The 23601-nt window shown below is 43.2% G+C and overlaps 1 protein-coding gene across 11 annotated transcripts in view; it reads right to left on the bottom strand.

Moving 5' to 3' along the window:
* The window catches only part of APBB2 (amyloid beta precursor protein binding family B member 2), a 433025-nt gene that overhangs the window by 234007 nt on the left and 175417 nt on the right, over nt 1-23601 (bottom strand). For 10 of the 11 annotated variants that reach the window (XR_013960184.1, XM_080661207.1, XM_080661214.1 and 7 more), the window contains one exon: nt 13508-14323. Coding sequence is in view for 10 of the 11 variants with exons in the window: in XM_080661207.1 (XP_080517333.1) it covers nt 13508-14323 (816 nt within the window). In the remaining variant the exon portion in view is untranslated. Of the gene's footprint in view, nt 1-13507; nt 14324-17298; nt 17362-23601 lie in introns of those variants that run through there. The other variant, XM_080661216.1, reaches the window with a different exon arrangement.

The raw sequence follows: 23601 nt of genomic DNA, 5'->3' as shown, positions 1-23601 counted from the left end.
AAAATTATGTATGGGTAAAACATACATCCAAAATGTATGACAGACACTGGGTTTTAATGAAACAGTCCAAAAGAGTTTACTATTGTGGTTTCAGATTCCACATTGTAACTAACCTTTAAGAAACTACCAATTATCGAGCTTTGGTGTAACATCAGAAAAGAATAGTCATAATGGCCTGAAAAGGCTATTAAAATATCCCCCTTTTCCTTCTACAAAGCTGCATGAGGCCAGCAGGATTTTCTTAATCTACTTTAACCACGTTTATTGAAATGCACTAAAGGTAGAAGTAAGCAAGAGACTCCAGCTACCTTTGAGTAAGACATACATTATAGAGATTTTCAAATAAAGAAAACATTACTTTTCTTATAAAATTATTGTTGGCTTTGAAAAAAATGGTTATGTCTCAAACAATGTTTTATTCTGTTCATGTTAATGAACTTCTTATTTTTTTTAAATAAATAAAATTTAAATATATCTCAGTTTTAATTTTTTAATACAATAAATATTGATATACTCCATGTACACAAAAGTTCTTTGGGGTTCTCAGTAGTTTTTGAAGGTGTAATGGGGTCCCCAAGACCAAAGTGTTTGAGAATACTGCCTTCCAGCAATCTCTTCTCTTGCTTCCTTTTTGTTTCTTCTTCCTGTGTACTCACTCCTTCTTTACTTCTCTAAACACCATCATCTTTCAATCTGTCTTCTTCGTGCATGACATGAGCCCTGCAGATCAAGAAATGCTTTGTCTGGAACTTCATGACCTTTATCTGTCCTACATACTTGGCAAATAATCCACCGGGTATCATTTTGAGGTAAATGTATTTATTGCACATTATTTTTCCCCACAAGCATGCCTCAGGCTCTGTTTCTTCTATGTGCTCAGAATACAGCAGTGAACAGAACAGACTGCATCCTTCCCCTCGCAGCTTATAATCCAGAATTACCACTCAAAATTGGTCGAACACCAGAAGCATGTATCAATATCACCTGAAAGAGCTTGTTAAAAATGCAGAATGTCCACATTTTTAAAAATGAAAAAAAAGTTTTTATGCAAAATCTCAGGCTCCAGCCCAGATCTACAGAGTCATAACCTGCATTTCAACAAGCCCCCCGGAGAGTTTCCTGCACATTAGCATCTGAGGAGCAGAGAATTTACGCATCTCTCTAATTATTATGAACTTCTTGGAGGTAAACTATTACCTTTAATATGTTGTACTGCTAGTGTAAATAATACAATGTACTTATTATGCTCATCACTCATTCAAACATGAGTACCCAGTGTATAGATTTATTTCTGGAGATTTAAAATCAACAAGAACAAAGGCAAAACAACCTATATCCTGAAGGAGCTTTCCACCTCATAGGGAAGATAAGACTAATTATAATGATAACTAACGTTTCAAAAAATGCTTCTTGTGGGCCAGCTTTTGTGCCAAGGGCTTTATATAACAATCCCATAAGGTCGGTAGTATTATTATTCCCACATTAGAGATAAGAAAGTTGGGGCTCAGAGGTTAAGAACCTGATGGAGCTGAAACTGGTTTGGCTTAGTGGATAGAGCGTTGGCCTGCGGACTGAAGGGTCCCGGGTTCGATTCTGGTCAAGGGCATGTACCTTGGTTGCAGGCACATCCCCAGTGGGAGGTGTGCAGGAGGCAGCTGACTGATGTTTCTCTCTCATCGATGTTTCTAGCTCTCTATCCCTCTCCCTCACTGTAAAATATCAATAAAATATATTTAAAAAAAAAAAAAGAACCTGATGGAGCTGGAACCAATCAGGATGTTGGATTCTAAAACCCAGAAGGCGGTAGCCCTAACTGGTTTGGCTCAGTGGATAGAGCATCGGCCTGCGGACTGAAGGGTCCCAGGTTCGATTCCGGTCAAGGCCATGTACCTTGGTTGCGGGCACATCCCCAGTAGGGGGTGTGCAGGAGGCAGCTGATTGATGTTTCTAACTCTTTATCCCTCTCCCTTCCTCTCTGTAAAAAATCAATAAAATATATTTAAAGAAAAATAAAACCCAGAAGGCGGTAAATGCCACAAGAGAGTTAAAGAGATTTGAAAGAATCTTGAGGAAGGGGCCTGTGAGTTCCTCGAAGGAAGCGTTGTGCCTCAATCACGGAGTCACCCAGAACACTAGCTCAGTTCCTTACACACAGTAGGAACTCAGGAGACATTCATCCATAGAAAGTATGTGAGTGTCATCCTCACTAAAGTACCCTTAAAATAAACAGTCTAGAGGTTACCAAACCAATTATCCTTACCTCCATTAAAGACATGATGGACCTGAATCCATTCCATAATTCAGGGCCCTTGACCCATAACACACCCATAACACATGCAAGAAAAATAAACAGGGGGCAGATGGATAAGACGTCAACTAGAAGGTGAAAGCCACTCAGAAATCATGAAAGAAGCTGAGTCGTGTTATGGGGAAAGAGAGGAAGGGCAGGAAGCCATGGAATGTCTCCCATGTCCACAGTGAGCAAGGGATGAAAGGAATGTTGGTCAAAGGTCCCCCACAGATTAGAGCCTGAAGCAGACACAGAAAAGCAAAGTGGAGAATTAGCCCATTACTAAGAAGTGTCCAAAGAGACTTCCATCAGCAGGTGTCTCCACAGCCCCAGTCCTTGATCTTCTACTATACCTCCCATCAGCCCCTTCCCAATGATTTGGAGCTGGGGGTCATCTTTGTTTTCTCACTTTCTCACAATTCCACATAGGACATTTTCTTCTATAACATTCTGAGAAACTGTTTTATGGTTCTATTATGATTACTCTACATGTCTATTAGGGATTAAATAGGCTTTCATGGGCCAGCCATCTTTATACCTAACCACCAAATACACTACCATATGTATGAGAGAAAGATCCTGGTAACAAACCAACAGACTGAAATCAGTTTCTTAGACAAGTCACTGATAGGATAGAAATCTACCATTATAATATCCCAGATGTACCAGTTCAGTGCAATTCAATAGGAAAACTTCTTCAAATACTGAGGGAGAAAACTAATCAACCACCAAAGTCTCTAATGATATTAAGGAAGAATCCTTGCAGGAATTAAATTTTTGTTCTCAAGAACAAATCTAAGGAAAGCAAACCAACAAAAAAAGCTTACATATGATAAATATGATCTCCTCTCTGAGATACCAACACCAATATTTTGGAGTTGGTGTTTTATCCTGTTCTCTCACTTTCTGACCATTCCATATGGAATGCTGACAATTTTCTAATAGTCGACTAATTGGATTTTTCCAGTCAAATCTGTTTGAATATGAAGCTTTTGTTTCACCATTTTACACCCAAGGTTTCTAGTAGATAAGCACAATATATAAATTATAAGGGTAACTGGTAACTATCCTCACATTTATGAAAGTGAACTGGGTATATTAACTGAATCAGACTCGAGGTACAAAAATTTATGAACCACCCACATCCCAGCTTTTGAAAAGCTAATGTTTTCCCTCCTCTAACCAGATTAACAGATGGAAGAGCTCTGAGGAGTCATCTAAAGATGACTTTGGAAATTTCAAACATGTTTTGCTTAATAGTTCATGTCACACTTTATAATTCTACCAGAAGGCATGGGACTGAGACTAGAATGACTATGATTAAAACAAGTTTATGGATACAAGGATGCTGCTACAATGGCACTGCACTTGCATGCAGTAGTCACAGGCAAGATCAACATCAGCCCAGTTCTTTCTACCATAAGTTTCATGTGTACACGATGGCTGAGTCGACGAACACTTGGAACAGGGTCCACAAGCCCAGTTACTGTGCCAAGGACAGGAGCCATCTAAAGCTGCTGCTGAGTGTTGCCTATTGGGCATTTGAGCCCAGTGTCATGAGATTTCTGGATTTATAAGAAAAATAAGAGACCCACATTTTTATAAAAGTTTCCCATTTCTAAGCTTTGGCATTGAAATCAAAGTCTTCTAAAACACTGTCTACTGGACACAGCCTGTCTGCGGGTTGCCTGTAGGCTTTCCAGCACTGCCCATTTGTGAAGCTTTCACAGCATCATATTGCCTGTGCATTGCTCTAAAGTTAGGGTCATCATTTTCTTTTATATTCTACACTAGAGGCCCGATGCACAGAATTTGTGCAAGGGGTTTGTCCCCTGCTGCCACGGTGGCCACCTCTGCCTCAGCCCCCGCCACCATGGCTTCGTCCAGAAGGTCATCTGGAAAAATGTCTGGTCTAATTAGCATATTACACTTTTATTATTATAGGTAGCGCCTAAGAAAATCCTGTATATTTGGAAAGCAATGTCTCTTAAAAAGAGCTAAGAAAAACATGGCTATTATAAGCTTCGATAAAAAAGAATAACCCCATCTCCACATGCCAAGTACGCTGAACTATCAGAACTGAGCCATACTGTTAAATGTTAAGCTCTACTATATCATTATTATCTTTTCCTGCCTTTTCCATACTTTTCCCCAATCTCAGTTGGGTTTGCGGTTTCAGATTCAACAGTATCAGGTTCGTACCTAAGTTTCCTCATCTTAACAATGAAGAATTTGGATGAAGGTAACCCAAAACTATCTTGAGGTCCCTTGCAGTATATATTATTCACTTATCAATTCTCACAATGCCTGCAAATGTTAGCTTTCCTTCTCGAAAAAACTGAATATAATAATTCTTACAAACATCCTCTCACATCTCCTCTATGTTGCATACAGTAAGGCATTATATATGATACTAGAGGCCCAGTGCACGAAATTCATGCTGCGGTGTCCCTCAGCCCAGCTTGCACCCTCTCCAATCTGGGACATCCCTCTCATAATCCAGGACTGCTGGCTCCCAACTGCTTGCCTGCCTACCTTCCTGATTGCCCCTAACCGCTTCTGCCTGCCAGCCTGATCACCCCCTAACCCAGCCGTGGGCAAACTACAGCCCGTGGGCTGGATCTGGCCCGTTCGGCTGTTCTATCCAGCCCACGGAGCCGAAAGAGCGGAGGGTTCTCTTGCTCTCCCCTCCGCTCCTTTACTTTGAATTTATATTAGTTCACACAAACACTCCATCCATGCTTTTGTTCCGGCCCTCCGGTCCAGTTTAAGAACCCATTGTGGCCCTAGAGTCAAAAAGTTTGCCCACCCCTGCCCTAACCACTCCCCTGCCAACCTGATTGATGCCTAACTGCTCCCCTGCCAGCCTGTTTGCCCCTAACTGCCCTCCCCTGCAGGCCTGGTCACCCCTAACTGCCCTCCCCTGCAGGCTTGATCACCCCAACTGCCCTCCCTTGCAGCCCTGGTCCCTTCCAACTGCCTTCCCCTGCTGGCCTGATCGCCCCCAACTGCTCTCCCTTGCAAGCCTGATCCCTCCCAACTGCCCTCCCCTGCTGGCCATCTTGTGTCCACATGGGGCAGCCATCTTGTGTGTTGGAGTGATGGTCAATCTGCATATTACTCTTTTATTAGATAGGATAGAGGTCTGGTGCATGGGTGGGGGCCAGCTGGTTTGCCCTGAAGGGTGTCCCGGATCAGGGTGGGGGTTCCCTTGGGGCGTGGGGCGGCCTGGACGAGGGGCCTGTGGTGGTTTGAAGGCCGTCCACGTCCCTCGGCGATCCAAACGGAAGCCCTGGTATCTGGGATTTATTTATCTCCTACAACTGAAACTTTGTAACCTGGAGCAGAGCCAAGCCTTCTGCTCGCTCCGTGGCAGCAGCCATTTCTGTTGGGATTTATTTATCTTCTATAATTGAAACTTTGTAGCCTTAAGCGGAGGCCAAAGCAGGCCTGGGCTGCAGAAGCTTGGCTTCCTCCATCGCCAGGGGCAACCCTAGCCTCCTGCTCTCTCCAGCTCCAAGGCTGCCGCCATTTCTGTTGGGATTTATTTATCTTCTATACTTGAAACTTTGTAGCCTGGAGTGGAGGCCTGGGCCCGCAAGGGCAGGCGGAAAGCTTGGCTTCCTCCACTGCCGGGGAAACCCAAGCCTCCCTCCTGCTCTCTGTGGCCGCAGTCATCTTGATTGGGTTTATTTGCATATTTGCTCCTGATCGGCTGGTGGGCATGGCTTGTGGGTGTAGAGGAGGTACGGTCAATTTGCATATTACTCTTTTATTAGATAGGATATCTGTACTGGGTTAAATAGTCTCCCCAAAATTCATGCCTACGCACGACCTCAAAATGTACCTCATTTGGAAATAGAGTCTTTGCAGATATAATCAATTAAATTAAGAGGGTGTTATACTGGATTAGAGGAGGCCCTAAATCCAATGACTGGTGTCTTTATAGCAAGCGGATGGGAAGACAGAGGCGCAGTTGCACCGATGCGGCCACAAGCCCAGGAATGCCAAGCATCGCTAGAAATCATCAGAAGCTTGGAAAAGTCAAGGAAGGAGTCATCCTGCTGACACCTTGATTTCACACTTTTATCCTCCAGAACTGAGACAGAATAAATTTCTGTTGCTTTAAGCTACCAAGTGTGTGGTGATTTGTTACAGCAGCCCTGGGAAACTAATAAAACATCCAAACATCTCCTTTTCTTTGCTATAAACTTAGGCTGCCCAGGATCTGGGCTTTATTTCTTGTTCTTACTAAGATGTGACCCATGCCAAATGGGACACATTTTAGAAAGCACTCTATATATGGTGGGAACATTCTCCATGGAGACGGCAAACTAACTGTGTTTGAGCTATTTGAGGTCACAGTTCTAACTTATTTCTATGTCTTGGGTATCTAGCACAGCTCACAGAGTAGACTTTCAAAAAATGACTGGCATGTGTATGTACATATGAATGAACAAATGAGAAAGAATGAATGGATGAACGAATGAGCAATGGTAAATATGCATATATTAATTTAAGATTCTGTTGTGAGGATAATGAGTCTGGGCAGATAGTTCATGATGAATTTTGACCAGAAAACAACTGAACATGGCCAGTAGTATTTTTGTGTCTGTGAGTCCACTGAGTCGCAATCTTACAGGCTACATACCGTCCATTAAGGAATCACCTGGCACTTCTGGGAGCACCTCATGCAGGACTATGACAGGACTCTGCCCTCCTTCCTAAGCAGCCACTCTCTGTCTACACTACTCTTTCCCCAGAAGCTAAAAAACTTGCCAAAATAGGAACTAAAATTTTTATTTCCAAAATGCCAGTAAAGCAGAGAAGAGTGGGATAAAAGTCATGACTTAAACTTCTTTAGTGATCAGTATAAAAGAAATGAAAGTGATTCCTTACTTTTTATTTTTATTTATTTATTTTTTAAAAAAATATATTTTATTGATTTTTTACAGAGAGGAAGGGAGAGGGATAGAGAGCTAGAAACATCAATGAGAGAGAAACATCGATCAGTTGCCTCCTGCACACCTCCCACTGGGGATGTGCCCGCAACCGAGGTACATGCCCTTGACCGGAATCAAACCTGGGACCTTTCAGTCCACAGGTCGACGCTCTATCCACTGAGCCAAACCGGTTAGGGCGATTCCTTACTTTTTAACAGCTCTAAAGGGCAATGATCTCCCCAGATATCCATCCAATGAAAGTCTCTTCAACTTCCAGCACTGATAACATCAAGAACCCTAACTTCCACATCCCAATCAATTAAGTTTCTCCTTCCTATGAGCATCTATCCCACAGCGCTCTAGCCTCTTATAGCCCCTTCCTGGTTCTATCTTGAATATATCTTCTGTCTTGTGCTCACTGACTGTTAGATTTTTGCTGCTTCCCCTTTTATTATATTTATCTTTCTCCCCCCTCCCGCCACCGCCCGAAGTATCCTATATAATAAAAGCCTAATATGCTAAGTGTCCGACCATTCATTCAACTGTTTGACCAGTTGCTATGACATGCACTGACCACCAGGGGGCAGATGCTGCTGGGGTCTGTCCAATCAGGACTGGGCGAGACAGATTGGACATGCCCTGGAGCCCTCCTGTGGTCCCTCCCTCCCCACTCCCCCGCTGGCCAATCTCTCACGTTCCTCCCTGGCCTCTAAAATATTTCTTCTAGTTAATTTCCTTTCCATGTGCACAAATCCATGCACTGGGCCTCTAGTCTAGCATGATATCTTATAATGTAAGACAACCAAAAACTATCATGAATGTTTAATTGAATAAATTTTTTCTCTCTAGAATGTTCTAAAAAGGTTTAATTGAGCAAAATCATTTTCTTCCTTAAGTTCATGGGGTGAGATAAGAAATATTTTTATAGCCAAAACCGGTTTGGCTCAGTGGATAGAGCATCAGCCTGCGGACTGAAAGGTCCCAGGTTCGATTCCGGTCAAGGGCATGTAACTTGGTTGCGGGCACATCCCCAGTGGGAGGTGTGCAAGAGGCAGCTGATCGATGTTTCTCTCTCATCGATGTTTCTGACTATCTATCCCTCTTCCTTCCTCTCTGTAAAAAATCAATAAAATATATTTAAAAAAAAAAAAAGAAAGAAATATTTTTATACATCTGACTCCCAAGGTAGTAAAATCTAATTTGGAAATCACATGATCTACCCCAGGACACCATGTGTCCAGGCTATTTTGGAAACATCTCACATCTGTCTCCTTGAATTCCTCCTGTCACATTATGGAACTGTCAACTGAGAAGATAGGACAGGAAGGCCAGTGAATCACTAAAGGGTGTTTAAAAGATTGACATTAATTCAATGGGGGCAAACCAGCTGAAAACAGCATTTCCGATATCCTGAAATTTTCTTTTTCTGTTTTAAAGGGATTGGGAGCTTTTAAAAAGCAATTTTAAAATCATTTATGGTTGAAATTACCAGAGCAATGTGACATAAAATGAACATTTAGAAGAAGTTCCTAAAAGTGTTAATATAAGGTACCCAATGCTCTAACACTCTTGGGCTAGCTAAGGCCGGAAATAAAAAGTGCTGCCAAATGAGATTGATGTAATCAAGTTTGTGCCTTGGCTTCCACCCTCCCCAACTATCCAGCTTGCAAGGAGTTCCCCTTAGTTTGCCTGGAGAGTGAAAGCCAATCAATTTATAACATCAAAGGATTCAAATTCCTGAGCAGCAGGGATCCATCTGCAATGCAAGGCAACTGTACCCAGGGAGCACCAAAATGTTGCCTCTTCCAAAAGTTTTCATGAAGCAAACATAAGACACCAGGTGATGAATAGAGAGACCACATTCACAATCCTATTTATCTGAGCCCCTGTGCTCACCTGGGGCCACTGAGGAGGCGGGACCTCTGGCCAAATTCTAACAGATTAAAAGTCCTCACTTTCAACTACCAACCCTTTTCTTTTAGAATCTAGGAGAAGGCATGCTTCTGGACTTTTTGAAACTCTTACGAAACTCAGTAATTTCATAGATGCTTTCCTTTTATATAATAGCCTCTTGTTTTCTCGAAGGACAGACGAGGAGGCAAAGAGGAGCAACATGTTGTACACATAGGATTGTGCAAAAAAAAAAAAGTTACTAAGATGCTGGAGGGGGCAATTCAGAAAGGGGAATAGGAAATCGTGAATCTTTTAATGAATCTTTTAATTAGTCGTACTCTTTACTTTACAAACAGCATTCTAACTTGAAAAGGATGCCCCTAAGGTAGGGATGAGTCTGTTCTCTTTTTCTAGGCTCCCCAAAGCACACAGTTTACAACTCAAAGGTAACTGTGTCATCCTGATTTAGCCACAGGACACACACCCCAGTGATGAGTATTTACTTAAGACACACATACACTTTTTCTATGTATGAACTATCACAGTGCATACTAGTATTTTACAAAATGTTTGCTCCTATTTTTTCTTCTTCAATAGTCAGTGTTTGTGTGTATTACATATAAAGACGGGTATACTATATAAAATATACAGAATAAACATTAATTTTGCTATTAGAAGTGAAACACACAATGTTTAATTTGAACTGATTGTGATCATTGCACACACTATGCTTCATAGGAAAGATGAAATCAAAAGCAATACCAATTCTGAATAATTGCTTATTTTATTTCATTCACTAATTTATATGGTGGTCACTACCTGAAACTCCAAAGTGTGATCATGAAGTAGGGGTTTCTATTCAGTCGGCGTTCACAACTGGCTCCCAGGAAATTCCAAAAGAATTCCCAGATATTATTAATACTAGAGGCCCGGTGCATGAAATTCGTGCAAGGGTAGGCCCTCGTGGCCCCAGCTGCCTCCAACCTCTGGCCCTGGCTGCCTTGCCTTGTGGTAATGGCAGTGGGGAGGTTGAGGTGAGTCTGGCCCCACCCACTGGTCATTCCGGAAGGTCGTTCCGGAAGGTCATTCTGCCATCTGGTCTAATTAGCACATTAGCTCTTTATTATATAGGATTATTATATAGTACTAGAGGCCCAATGCACGAAATTCGTGCAAGGGGCTTGGCCCCCGCCACTGGGGCAGCTGCCTCAGGCCCCGCCCGCCGCAGCAGCCACCTCTGCCTCAGCCCTTGCAGCCCCAGCTTCGTGTCCGGAAGATTGTCCAGAAGGATATCCGGTCTAATTAGCATATTACACTTTTATTATATAGGATTAATATCTGGAGACACTGCAGCATGCTGAAATAGGTACAGAGATCCCAAAGGGACCATTTTGAAGGATAGCACAGGTTTGGCCTCCAGTACGTTTTTAAAAAACTCAGTCTCACTGCTTTAGAGTCACAGCTAACACACTCTTCCCAGCATATTCGATTCAAAATGTCAGTCCTTAGCAGCCCATTCAGGGCCATCACCATACTGTCACCCATACTTTAAAATTCTAAGGTCTTCAAAACTGACTTTAAGGGAGAAAAATGAACATATCCCTCAACGTGTCAGAAAACCCTCATCCAGTTCCCACGATGCACGCACTGTAATGGGTCATGTAGAGAAGCCACAGGAAGGACTGTCAGGGCACGGAGCGAGGAGCAGTGAGCAGAGGGACCCGAGAGCCGCAGTGGGTGGAGAGGACTGCACATTTCAGCAAAACTCTGAGCTCTCCGCAGGACCTTCCTGACACCAGCACTCCGTCTGAGCGATGGGGCTAGAGACACTAACCATCTAAATCTCAGTGGTGAGAAACTGGTAAGTAACTCACAGAGCTTGAATATGATGGAGTAGCACCCCTAATACTTAAAAAGCCTGAATGTCCTGATGTGGGCAGTTCTACAAAGTATACATTTAAGTGAAAAGAGCAAAGCATTTATAAAACAATCTAATGTAATTTTTTTCTTGTTTTAACTTTAAAAAATATATATATATATATTTTTTCATTGATTTCAGATAGGAAGGGAGAGGGAGAGAGAGGTAGAAACATCAATGATAAGAGAGAATCACTGACCGGCTGCCTCCTGCACGCTCCCTTCTGGGGATCGAGCCCACAACCCTCGCATATGCCTTGACTGGGAATTGAACCGTGATCTCCTGGTTCAAAGGTCAACGCTCAACCACTGAGCCATGCCAGCTGGGCTGTTTTAAGTTTTTATTGTGGAAAATTTTAAATATATAAAATTTGAGAGCACACAACAATGAACCCTCATGTACCCACCTTTAACGATTATCAGCTTATGGGCAATTTTGTGTGTTTTTTTTTTTTTTATCCCCACCCCAATTATTTTGGAAAAAAGTCCATACTGATTATTATTTATATTAATTTATATTACGTTATGTTATATTATATATTATACCATTCCATATAGTAGTATAATAGTATATCTCTAAAAAGTAGGGACTCATTAACAACATCATTATCATAAAATTTGGGTATATTTTATTTTTTGTAAAGGAATTTACACTAGTATTTTATCATTGTGACAGAAACTTTTGAAAGACTTTTGAGAAATGTATACAACCAGACATCCACACTACACATTTCCATCTACCGAGAAAGTTTCTTCATGCCTTTTACGGTAAAAAATTGGATATGTTTTAAAATTTATTACAGAAGTGGGTATGTGCATAAAATGTTTTTGAAAGAAAACACTTTAAGAAGTAGTGGTCGTCATTGGGAAAAGAGTTAGAGTGAGGAGCAGAGGGGACTTCACTGTTCGTTAAATAACTTGCAGTAAAATTTAAAATTGAACAACCACAGACAGCAGCCATGTCTGCATGAGCATGGAGGGGTGGGAGGAAGAAGTGTGAAAATAGGAGGTCAAGTTAGGGTGTGTGTGAGATACTCAAGTTATCTCTATAGATTCAAACACCAGCAGGTGACAGTGCCATCAGCTATAGCCGTGGTTGGCAAATTGTGGCTCGCGAGCCACACGCGGCTCTTTGGCCCCTTGAGTGTGGCTCTTCCACAAAATACCACGGCCTGCACGAGTCTATTTTGAAGAAGTGGCGTTAGAAGAAGTTTAAGTTTAAAAAATTTGGCTCTCCAAAGAAATTTCAATCGTTGTACTGTTGATATTTGGCTCTGTTGACTGATGAGTTTGCCGACCACTGATATAGGATATGAATTCTCTCAATGGATGAAAAGTAATAGAGTTGTGAACTCAGTAACATTACCAAGCATAATTATGATCCCAATAATAGACGGTCTAGACATTTTCAAGATGAAATAGACTCACCTCAACCTCCCCACTGCCATTACCAGCTACAGCAGGCTGATGAAATCATTTAAAGTACTGTGATTTTTAAAGGGCATTTCAAAAACTTTTTAAAAACAAGTTAACGTCTTAACTTTCCCCTTCCCTTGTCCTTATCCGTAGTCCTTATAGTTTCTCTGCCGTATAGGATGGGGAAATGTTACTTCCTTCCCTAGTGGTTCTATACACTCACACAGGAACCCACCAGGGTGTCTGCAAGGTTATGTTACAGAACTACGCCTTTGCGAGTGCTTGTTTACTCTGACTTCAGATACAATGTTCTCTACATCTGTTAGTTTTATGATCAGTATAGTGGAGGGGTATGAAAAACTGAGGTTAAAAGTAGCCAACGTTTAGGGACCTGTTTATTTCTGTCACAGTCTTGACTCCTCTGACACGTCTGAAGACGTTATTGATAAGGGCAGAAGTCAATCAGACTAGCTAAAATCCTAAACTGCTGAACATATTTTAAAAGAAACATCACTTTCTCATTTTCAAATACCACTTACACAAGACTAATAAAAAGTCCCCCAGTAAAAGTCAAAAGGGAGATGTCTTTTAATAACCGGACTTTTAAATTTTCATTAGCTTGAACATAAATACGTTTTGCTGAGAACTTTAAAATAACTGGTTCTCTTAACTGGGTTATATCTTGTCCCCGGCAACTGTATTTCTTTTATTATTTTGCTTAACAAAACCCACTATTTCTAGATAGTATAAAGAAATAGTTCATCTAAGCACGGGCAGCACAGTTTCTGAACAGATGATGTTTTACTGTACCTACCACCAAGGACCTATTTCTTTTACAAAACTGCTTCCCAGAAAGAACAACTTTTGTATGAATCAAAATAAAACTGTTAAAGGATACATTTGCCACACAAATTGCCCAGTTTTACCCCAAAGGATCATGTTCTTCTTGCCACAAATGGGTTTTTTAAGTCAGTCTAGAGATGAATTCCATCAATAACGGAAAACACCAAAAGCAAGTGCCCCCTCCCGACACCTTTCCCAGGGGTACCTGCTTCGTCCGGGGAGCTGGGCGAGGCGCTGTCGTGGGACAGTGTGGTCCAGCTGGACTCCTCGTCGCTGGGCGCCAGGTTCTGGATCCGGTGTAGGGCACAGTCCGTTTTGGCCCCTGTTTTCGGATGATCCTTCTTGGTCTCGGGGCTGGATGACACGGTGGCTACTTGGCCATCTTCAGGGCTGAACTGGGATTTGTTTGGTTTCTGCAGCAGCATGTCACCATTCCCAATGACGGTGGAGGCCTGGCCCTGGCCCGGCTGGGACTTCTCCTCCACGACCCCATGCTGGCTGCCCGAGTCCGGCTCAAGGTCTCTGGTTGAGGTTTCCAGGTCTGCATAGTAATTGAGGAAGCTCTTGGTTCTCCTGGGTTGGGAGGGTAAAATTTCACAGCCCGGGGAATCCTGCGGCTGGGGCTCTTTGCCTTCTAACTTCTCAGAAGTTATGTTGATGACGGCAGTGGGACTGACGTTTTTGTTGGGGTCCTGCTGTCCCTGCTCTGCAGCCTTCCGGAGCTGGTTCTCCCCGTTTTTCACCAGCTTGATGTTGGCCGAGCCACTTCCCAGCAGAGGCTGTGCGGCGGGATCGGAGAGGCCCATGGCTGCCTGGATGTTAGTTAGTGCATATTTTTTCCTGCATTTGGGGGGGGTGCCGTTCTTGGCTTCCGTGTGCTTGATTTCAGCATTCAACTGTTCATTGTGGGAGGAACGGAGATTAAGGGTATTCGGTGGTGTGACCGGGCTGTTCCGATTCGTGACATCTGTGGTTCCGCTGCTGGCCATAAACACCGCCAAAGTGTCTACACCCGAGGCAGCTGGAAAACGAAGGGAACAGGGCATTAGCTGCCTGACATGATGAAACCACTTCGCATACAGAGTGAGCAAACATTTTTATGCAGAAATTTGAGAGAATGAAGGCGTCTGTTGCACATGTTCTTGTAAAATTGACCCATTTTCCTCTTTATTGTCACCATTTGCTTCTATATCAAATAGGAGCAAATGAAAGGCTTACTGTGGATTCCCAAAAGCCAATTTACAGAAGAGCTAAGAGGTCTAAGGGTCCACGTTTTACCTAAAATTAAAAAGTATCTCTTTTTTGAATTCATATGGAAGCATTCAGATGGCTTCATTTTTCACAAGCTTGAAAATCACCCCCTTTCCAAACATTTACACCACATTTCTAACCCATGCTCCCTCAGGCAACAAAAAAGCTGCTCAAAATCCCCTGGGGCCCAGCAAGTGTGCCCTGGGGGTTGAGTGTTGACCTATGAACCAGGAGGTCATTGTTCGATTCCCACCAGGGCACATGCCCGAGTTGTGGCCTCAATCCCCAGGAAGGGGCATGCAGGAGGCAGTCAATTAATGATTCTCTCTCATTGTTGATGTTTCTATCTCTCGCTCCCTCTCCCTTCCTCTCTGAAATCAATAAAAAATATATTTTAAAATTCTCTGAGGCTCCAGCTTTCTTAATTAACCTGAATGGTCCCTGTTCAATAATGCACTATACATCCAAGGTAATTTTTCTCAATCAGGTTTAGGAATAGTGTTCAGAATGCCTAGAAAAATCACACCTCCATTAGAGTGTTTTGTTAATGTCTTGTTGTAAACATTTTTGACTTGGGCTTAGTGTTTGTACTAAACAGAAATGTTGGTGAAATGCCTTAATTGCTCAAGAAACACACACACACACACACACACACACACACACACACAACTATTACTAATAATGTAGCATTGAGCCCTTCCCTTCAGACGTGTTAGAGCCCCAAAGGCGCCTGACTATGTTCCACTGAATTAAAATACAGACTCAGCTGCTTGCAGCACCATGTGCCCTTGCAGGACTCCTAGGCAACTATCTGACAGTTGCATTTATCTCAGATATTGTTCGCACCATCAGTGATTTATTCCATGTGTCTCTTGCTAGGAAGAAAGAACAGTTTCTCAGACTAGAAGGGAATAAAATTCATCAGCGAGAATTCCTGAGGTTTCACATTTCTCAGCCTGTGAGGAATGACTTCTTTCTTATCTGATCCTCTGCCCTCCACAGAGACCTCAGTGAGTTCTCCACCACCGTGGGTGAGCCAAAGCACAGCTCCTAACATTCCTAAAATTGCTCTGTGACAACTCCCTCCTCCTCCCCCAGGCACCACAGGGACCTCCACAAGGAGAGGAAGGCAAGAATGTTCCCTTCAGGAGCTGAGAGCATCTCTCTGTCATCCAGTACACAGGATGGGCTGTTTTAGACAAGGATGCCCCACTCATCCTAGAGCAGGCATGCTTCTAGGAGACTAGGCAACGTCTATACAGTCTAGGCCAGGGGTGGGCAAACTTTTTGACTCGAGGGCCACAATGGGTTCTTAAACTGGACCGGAGGGCGGGAACAAAAGCATGGATGGAGTGTTTGTGTGAACTAATATAAATTCAAAGTAAACATCATTACATAAAAGGGTACCGTCTTTTTTTTTTATTTTCAATAGTTTTATTCATTTCAAACTGTGCTCTGATACTGTGCTCTCCAGGGGCGTGTCTCCCTACATCACCACGATAACGTGTCTACGCATTCCCAGGGTGATGTCGGGAGACACGTCTGCGGGCATTCCAAGGAGCCTCTGGAAGATTGAGAGGTTGTTCCTTCTACTGATTTATATCCGCCCACTCAGAAGAAGGAGCTGCAGCCGTGTTTCCCGACGTTGCCATGTTAACACTGCTGCTGGTGAAGGAGCGGAGGGGAGAGCAAGAGAACCCTCCGCTCTTTCGGCTCCGCGGGCCGGATAGAACAGCCGAACGGGCCGGATCCGGCCCGCGGGCCGTAGTTTGCCCACGGCTGGTCTAGGCAGTGTCCACTTTTACTACAGAATGACCGTGTAGCCCACAGAGATAGTTCAGGGCTGTAGTCCCAAGCGGCCCGCCCTTGGGCCCCATTCGGCAGAATTATTATTTATGAGAATTGCTGCTTACCCAGCACCCACCTCAGCACTTGGGCTTCATGTTACAGGAACAGAGAATGGAGTGCATTTCTCCCTTTCAAACAATACTTTGAGACTAAATTTAAAAAAAAATTAATACTGTTTTGGCTGCTACTACCATTTTATGGAAAACATGTGTTTCCATTTATAATTCAGCCTCACTCAGGTGTAGCATTTGTTATGAGAAGAGCCCATCTTGAACCCACATGAAGTTTTCCCCGAGACACACACCCACCACGCAGACACAAGGGAAAGTTACTTTTAGACCCGCGGGTATTTAGACCGACGTTATTATGAGAAAGCTGGAAATCTGCTGGCATTCAAAAAGGCATGGCAAGAAATTTCATGAGGCTATTTTATGCCAGGTTCTACATTCCAGCAGTGTTATTAGGGAGAAATTTTTGTTTATAGCCATAAACATTTTCCGAAAGAACACCATCAACATTTCCAGGTGATTTAATATTCAAGTCACTTTCATATCCTGGGTGTGACAGATAAACACTTTCAGCCATGTTCACATCAGCCTTTGGAGCCCAAATGGCTCTGTATATGCTGTTTTTATAGATCAAAGCCTGAACACAGTGTGAGTGTGTCTTAGATGTGAAATGATGGTGTCATCTGAAAGGTTGGATCTAGCACTGAGGCAGACCAGGGAATTCTATGCAGTTACAGTGTCTCCAGGGGATGACATATCTGTGAGGCAGTCATTTGGGTTCAAAGGGTCATGAAGGAGGTAGAGGTTAGCAAAACCCTAGAAAGACCCAGGCTGCAAGAGAAAGGCCCCCAAAAGTGACAGGCAGTGGCCTGAGCATAAGAACACAGACCTTGGGGTCAGAGAGACTGGCTTGAGCCCTGTCCATGATTCTCACCAGTTGGGTGATCTAGGACACCAGACCTTCAGTTTCCTTGTCTGAAAAATGGGAACAATAATAGTACCAGGTTGTTGTGAGGATTAAAATGAGAAATGCCAGCAGAAAGTTTAGCATAGGATGTAGCAATAAATGTGAGCAACCTCACCCTTTTTATTTAAGGGACAGAGCCCAGGGCTGCCTATCAAGGCCCCCAAATTAACCTCCCTATTTGGTGTGAGTGAACAAAATGGTCTTATTACAGAGATACATAAAGAGTAAGTAGACTAATAGGAAAGGATAAAGAAATTGGTCTAGAAGAGTTTAATTATGAAAACAAAAAACATTCCTCGGGCTTAGAAGGAAGGAGGTTTGTGTGTTTTTTTCTCCCCAAATATATTTCTATTCGTTTCAGAGAGGGAGAGGGAAAGAGAGATAGAAACATCAATGATGAGAGAGAATCATTGATTGGCTCCTCCTGAACGGCTCCTACTGGGGATTGAGCCTGCAACCCGGACATATGCCCTGAATGAGAATCGAACCATGACCTCCTGGTTCAGAGGTCGATGCTCAACCACTGAGCCACACCAGCTGGGTGATGTGTTTCTTTTTTTAAAGGAAAGAAAATCTTACCATGTCTCTTTAAACCTTCTACTATTTGGCTGTTTTCTTTTTTTGTTTGTTTGTTTTATTTTTATTTTTATTTATTTATTTTCTTTCTTTTTTTTACAAACCCTTGTGTCGAGGGCTGACTTTCAATAGATCGCAGCGAGGGAGCTGCTCTGCTACGTACGAAACCCCGCGGCTGTTTTCTTTGGAGTAAAAAAGGCTAAGAATAAAGCCAAACTCCTTAATATAACAGACAAGTTACTTCAACTCCATTTCTAATGTAGATAACAGTACCTACACCTCAGTGAGCTTCCATGGGGACTGAGAGAGAAGACTGTGGAGCATTTAGCCCAATGCCTGGCATCTATAAGAGCTCGGTCCCTATAGGGATCACTCTTATTTCACAGCTCCCTCCTTCCCCGTACACTTTGTCTCTGGCCACCATACCTCAGGCAAGCATTTACTGAGCACCTTCTTCCTGCCAGGCACTGTGCTGGGAATGGGGAAATCAAGGCACCTAAAGTGCTTTCAGCCTTGTGGAAGACAAACACACAATAGAGTGATAGAGATCAACCAGGGTGAGTGTGGAGGAAGGTGCAAAGGAGGAAGTTATCTTCCCACCTTAGGCTGGAGAGGATCAGAAGGTAAGAGAGGGCGGGTTACCATCTACATAGTCTGAGCAAATCAAGACATGAAAGGAGAGGTGGTAAAGGGGGAGGTGGAGGGATCAGGCAGAGTCCGACAAGACATGCTTGAGGCAGAGAAGATCAAGCACTTCAACAGCAGCCTTTTAAAAAGCCAGCAGATTTCCAACTTTCTCACAACAGTGTCACTCTAAATACCCAAGAAGAATGAATCTGAAGCTGAAGTGCGTGCATGTGTGCGTGTGTGTGGTATTCCTTTATGTGGCGGGGGGAAAGCCATGTTCCCTCCAGCACATTTTCCAAGGCATTAAAGAAGCAATGTAAACCAGGCAATTACAACATCAGCGGTCATCAGGGCAAGAGTAGAGAGAGGTAGACAGAGGGTGTCTCCCTAGCCAAAGAGGTAGGCTGGGCCCACCTTCCTGCTCCACTATCTGGTGTTAGAGCCTGACTACCACTCACCGAGTGGGAGAGCCCAGGCATGGAAACACGGGAAGGCTTGGAACAGTTCAGTCCAGACACAGGGAGAGGACATGGTGGGCAAGGCAGACGTGGGTCTGGGGGAAGTTTTCTCTCACACTGGTCACTCCTCCCTTGACCAGGGCATGGAGATGAAGTCTCCGTTAGCCACCTGGACTTAGAGGTGAGGACTAAGAAGCACCAGGTGCACTGAGTGACGATGAGGACTCTGGTGGCCTCTGTCAGATCGGCTTCAGGAGATGGCAGGGGTGGGCAGAGGTTGCCTCGAGGAACTTCACTGTGAACAAAGCAGGGGAGAGAGAAGAGCAACCAGAGGAGCCACAGCTGTGGGAAGAAGTTTGTGTTCGAAGGAGAGTCTTAGCCATGTTTTATTGTTCACCGGCCGGAAAAGCAGAGGCCAGCAGAGAGGGGGAAAGCGGAACACAGAAGAGGGACAGACCCAGAAGGAAGGGTACAGGTGAGGCGAGGAGAGGGCAGGAGGGACCACGGCAGATGTGGAAGAGTCGGCCTTGCCTAGGACAAGGGCCACTTTTTCACGTGAGAAGGAAAGTGAGGGGTAAGGATGGGGACAGGCGCGATGTCGCACTGCGGAAAAGCAAAACTGATGGCCTCCATTTTCTCATGAAGATTAAGTCTTCCCTGAGGGGAAGCTGTCTCGGGGAACCCACGGAGATGGACTACTCTTTGAAATACTCGCAAGGACAAAACACAGGATTAGTGACATTAAAAATTTTTTTAAATTTGATGGCATAAAAACGGACACACAGATCAATGGAACAGAATATAGAGCCCAGAAATAAACCCATGCATATATAATCAATTAAATTATCCAAAAGAGCCAAGACTATACAATGGGGGAAGGACAGTCTCTTCAATACATGGTGCTGGGAAAAATGCACAGCCACATGCAAAAAATGAACCTGGACCACTCCCTTACACTATACCCAAAACTTAACTCAAAATGGATTAAAGACTTGAAAGTAAAACGTGAATCCATAAAACTCTTAGAGGAAAACATAGGGGGCAAGCTTCTTAACATGTCTTGGCGATGATTTTTTTTTTTTTAATTTGACACCAAAAGCAAAGGCAACAAAAAAAGGAACATGTGGGACTACATCAAACTAAAAAGCATTTGCTCAAGAAAGGAAACCACCAACAAAATGAAAAGGCAACCTATGGAATCTATGGAGGGGGAAAAGGAAAGAGATACCCTGAGAGGGGGGTGTAATGAGGGTGTTTGGTGGCACGCTAAGGGCCTGTCTTCAGTACAAGGGTGTTTCTGCTCCTAGATTTCTGGAAGGTGGATAGGGCCCAAGATTTTGCCATCACCTCCCCATCTATTCATCATGCTGTTCTGAGTGTTACCTATGAAGATCCAACAACATCAATGCAAGAGGATCAATTCCTATTCCAGAGCTTTATATAAGTTCAGTGTTAAGAGTGTGGCAAGAACTAATGGGACTCCTGCCATCACTCTCCTGCAGGATGGAGAAACATCTATTATAACCTGGCATGTATTTCTTCCTTTTCTCATAAATGCCCCAAAATTTTTTCCTGAGGAATCAGCCTTCCTCCACACCCATTCAACAGATTTTCTGGGGAGTGTACCACTATCGCAGAGACAGTCCTCACTGCTGAGGTTACAGCAGTGAACAAAACTGACGAAACAAAAATACCTGCTCTCACGGAACTTACATTCGAGGGATTCAGCCCCTGTGTTTCAGGCAGAGATGACTCCACCCCTGACTTCATGGCCCAGGCCCAGCCAATCACAATAGCAAATCCCCCATGGCAGTGGTGCCTGGTTCAAGGAAAAGCATGAGACCCACACTCAGCCAATCCTAAGACTTTTGCCACAGTGACCAGAAGAGAAGCGCTCTCTTTTCCCTTCTTGAACTAGAAGATACAAGCTTCATGGAGTCACCATGGAAGGAACCTGCTTCTTGCATCAGCGAGAACTGAACACATGGGCAAGTAGAGTGAAGACACAGAGAGAAAGTGAGCAGGCTGCAATGACATCGCTGGAATCCCTAAAAGAAGCCGTGTCTGAAACATAACACCCAGGAACGTCTAGGTTATAGAAGCCAATCAATTTCTTTCTTTTTTTTTTTTTTTTTTTTTTTTTGCTTAAACCACTTTAAGATGTTTTTCTCCTTTTAGTAACTAAAAGAGCCTTAGTTAATATACAAAGTATTTTTTAGGAAGCCTAAACAGAATTAGCTAAGCCAGGGTCATTTTAATTCGATGGCCAACAAAGCTTTCCTCAAACCCAGATCACAGAGGTCCCAGAACCAAGCTGTGACCCCATAACTCAGATGACATCCCAGTACACCCCGTGCTGGAGCCTGTAGTTAAACCTGCTCCCCTCTTCTCTTTCCTGAGACCTCTAGCCTTCTGTCAACAAAAAAATTTGTCAGAAATGACAGGAAACTCCGCTCTTCAATAACCCGCTGCTCTTTCTCAGCTCCCATGACATGCTTATAAAATTGGAAACTGACAAATGGTCCCGGGGTTGATGAATGGGCCCAGGGAGCCCGACGTTGGGCCCACTCTTAAATGAGACTTCACATTGGCCTCATTTTTATTTTTTCTGCTGTACAATTTTATTTCCACTGAGGAGTTAACGGCAAAACTTCTACCCTGAGGGATGCTGCCTTTTGAACTAGACCTCAAAGTATTAAGGAAATGAAACAAACTCAGATTTTTTTTTTCTTTTAGGAAAGAGAGGCAAAATAAAGCTGGTTTCCTGAAATTACTCATGAAAGTAAACTCTCAATGTGACAAAAATGATAAGAACTTCTCCATGAACAAAAGAGGAAAAGGTCATTGGAAGGCAGCGAGGGTCACTGGCTCAGAGAGATCACAGGATTCGTACCTTGGAAGTTTCTAAACCAGGAAAGCAGCTTCACACAGCTGGTTCCCAGGGCGACTTCCCCAGGCTCTTGGAGATAAAGGGGTGATTTTAAGAGCTGGGTCTAAACCACCTAAGGGTTTCCCATTCTCCACTCAATGTAATTGCCTGAGGGCTCACTCTGTTCAACATCCCCAGTGGGATGAGGAGAGTCAAAAAAGGTGTACCAATTGCTTTCCTTTAAGAAACTCAGTCAGATAGGGCAGCAAGAAAGGTAACTTATTAAACAAACCCACAATGGCTAAAGACAGAGGGGCTTATAAGAAGATACTAGGGATGAGGAGAGAGGGTCAGGGAAGGCTCCCACCCAAAACACAAAACAACAACAACACAGAAAACAGTGAAGTTGGGTCCTGAAAGGTGGGTAGGAGTCCACCAGTTGACAAGGAAGAGAAGCCCCCAGATGGGGGAAAAGATGGCATTGCAACATCACAACTGGTACATGTGATGACTGACTATTTGGGAAACACAAATCAGAATATGTGTATTCAAATAAGAATTAAGACATTCGGAGTAGTCACCATGAGATATGATACGCTGATCCCAAGGATGTTATCTTTGCTCAATTTCTAAGTTTCATCATTTTCATTGTTTAGAAGAGCTTCAGTGTCTTCTGAAGATGAATGTTTTTTGTGTTTTTGTTGGTGTTTTTTTTTAACATTTTAAAAAATATATTTTTATTGATTTCAGAGAGGAAGGGAGAGGGAGAGAGAGAGAAACATGAAGAGAGAATCATCGATAGGCTGCCTCCTGCACGCCCACACTGGGGATTGAGCCTGAAACCTGGGCTTGTACCCTGGTGGTAATCAAACCATGACCTCCTGGTTCATAGGTCAAGGCTCAACCACTGAGCCACCACGGCCGGGCTCTGGACGTTTTTGGCCAACTCTGGTGAACACAGTCAATGATCAAGCCTGGGAATATTGATTTAGGTGAAAAAAGTAGTAAGCTATAATGTACTGATGCAGGTTTTCTTGAAAAAGCTAACCACAAGTCAATTCCAAAAAAAATATTAAACAATGAAAGAAGCCTTAAAATAAGGAAGTTACTTGACTATGTCATAGCTAAGACCTATTCAGAAGAGACACCCAAGTTGAATCTGGAAGGTTCAACAAGAATTTTGTAAGCAGATAATGGTATAGATTTTGGTATGTTTGTTTTTGAAAAGGTTCTCAGTAGTCACAGCTCCTAAGAGTTGGAAAATGGGATTGAGGCATACCTTATCCCACTTACTGGTCCAGACTCTCCCTTACTAGCTGCCATTTAAATTAAAAAGAAAAAGGCTGGAATATGATATTCCACTGAAGTAGGAAAACTGCTTTCTTGGCAAAATTTGTTACATTCTATACCAATGCATGATAGTAGTAGCTTTTATTGAAAAACCATGCTGGATAACAGCTTCATGATCTCTTATTTAACTCCCAAGGAATAACGCGATTTGAGTATCAACAGAAAGAATGACTAAGTCAGCATAACCAAATACAGTGGCCATAAGAAATTTCCACAAGCTATTTGATTAGTTCACCCCCATTTAGAGGAAAACACATCATTTTATATATTTGCCAGCTTTGTTCCTAAAATGTTTCCAATTTGAGTCTATCTTGCAAATGTAATAAAAAGAATTTTAATGCTAAA

The sequence above is a fragment of the Plecotus auritus genome (assembly GCF_963455305.1).
Source record: "Plecotus auritus genome assembly, chromosome: 1".
Lineage (NCBI taxonomy): Eukaryota > Metazoa > Chordata > Mammalia > Chiroptera > Vespertilionidae > Plecotus > Plecotus auritus.
This window is presented reverse-complemented; position numbering and strand designations above follow the sequence as displayed.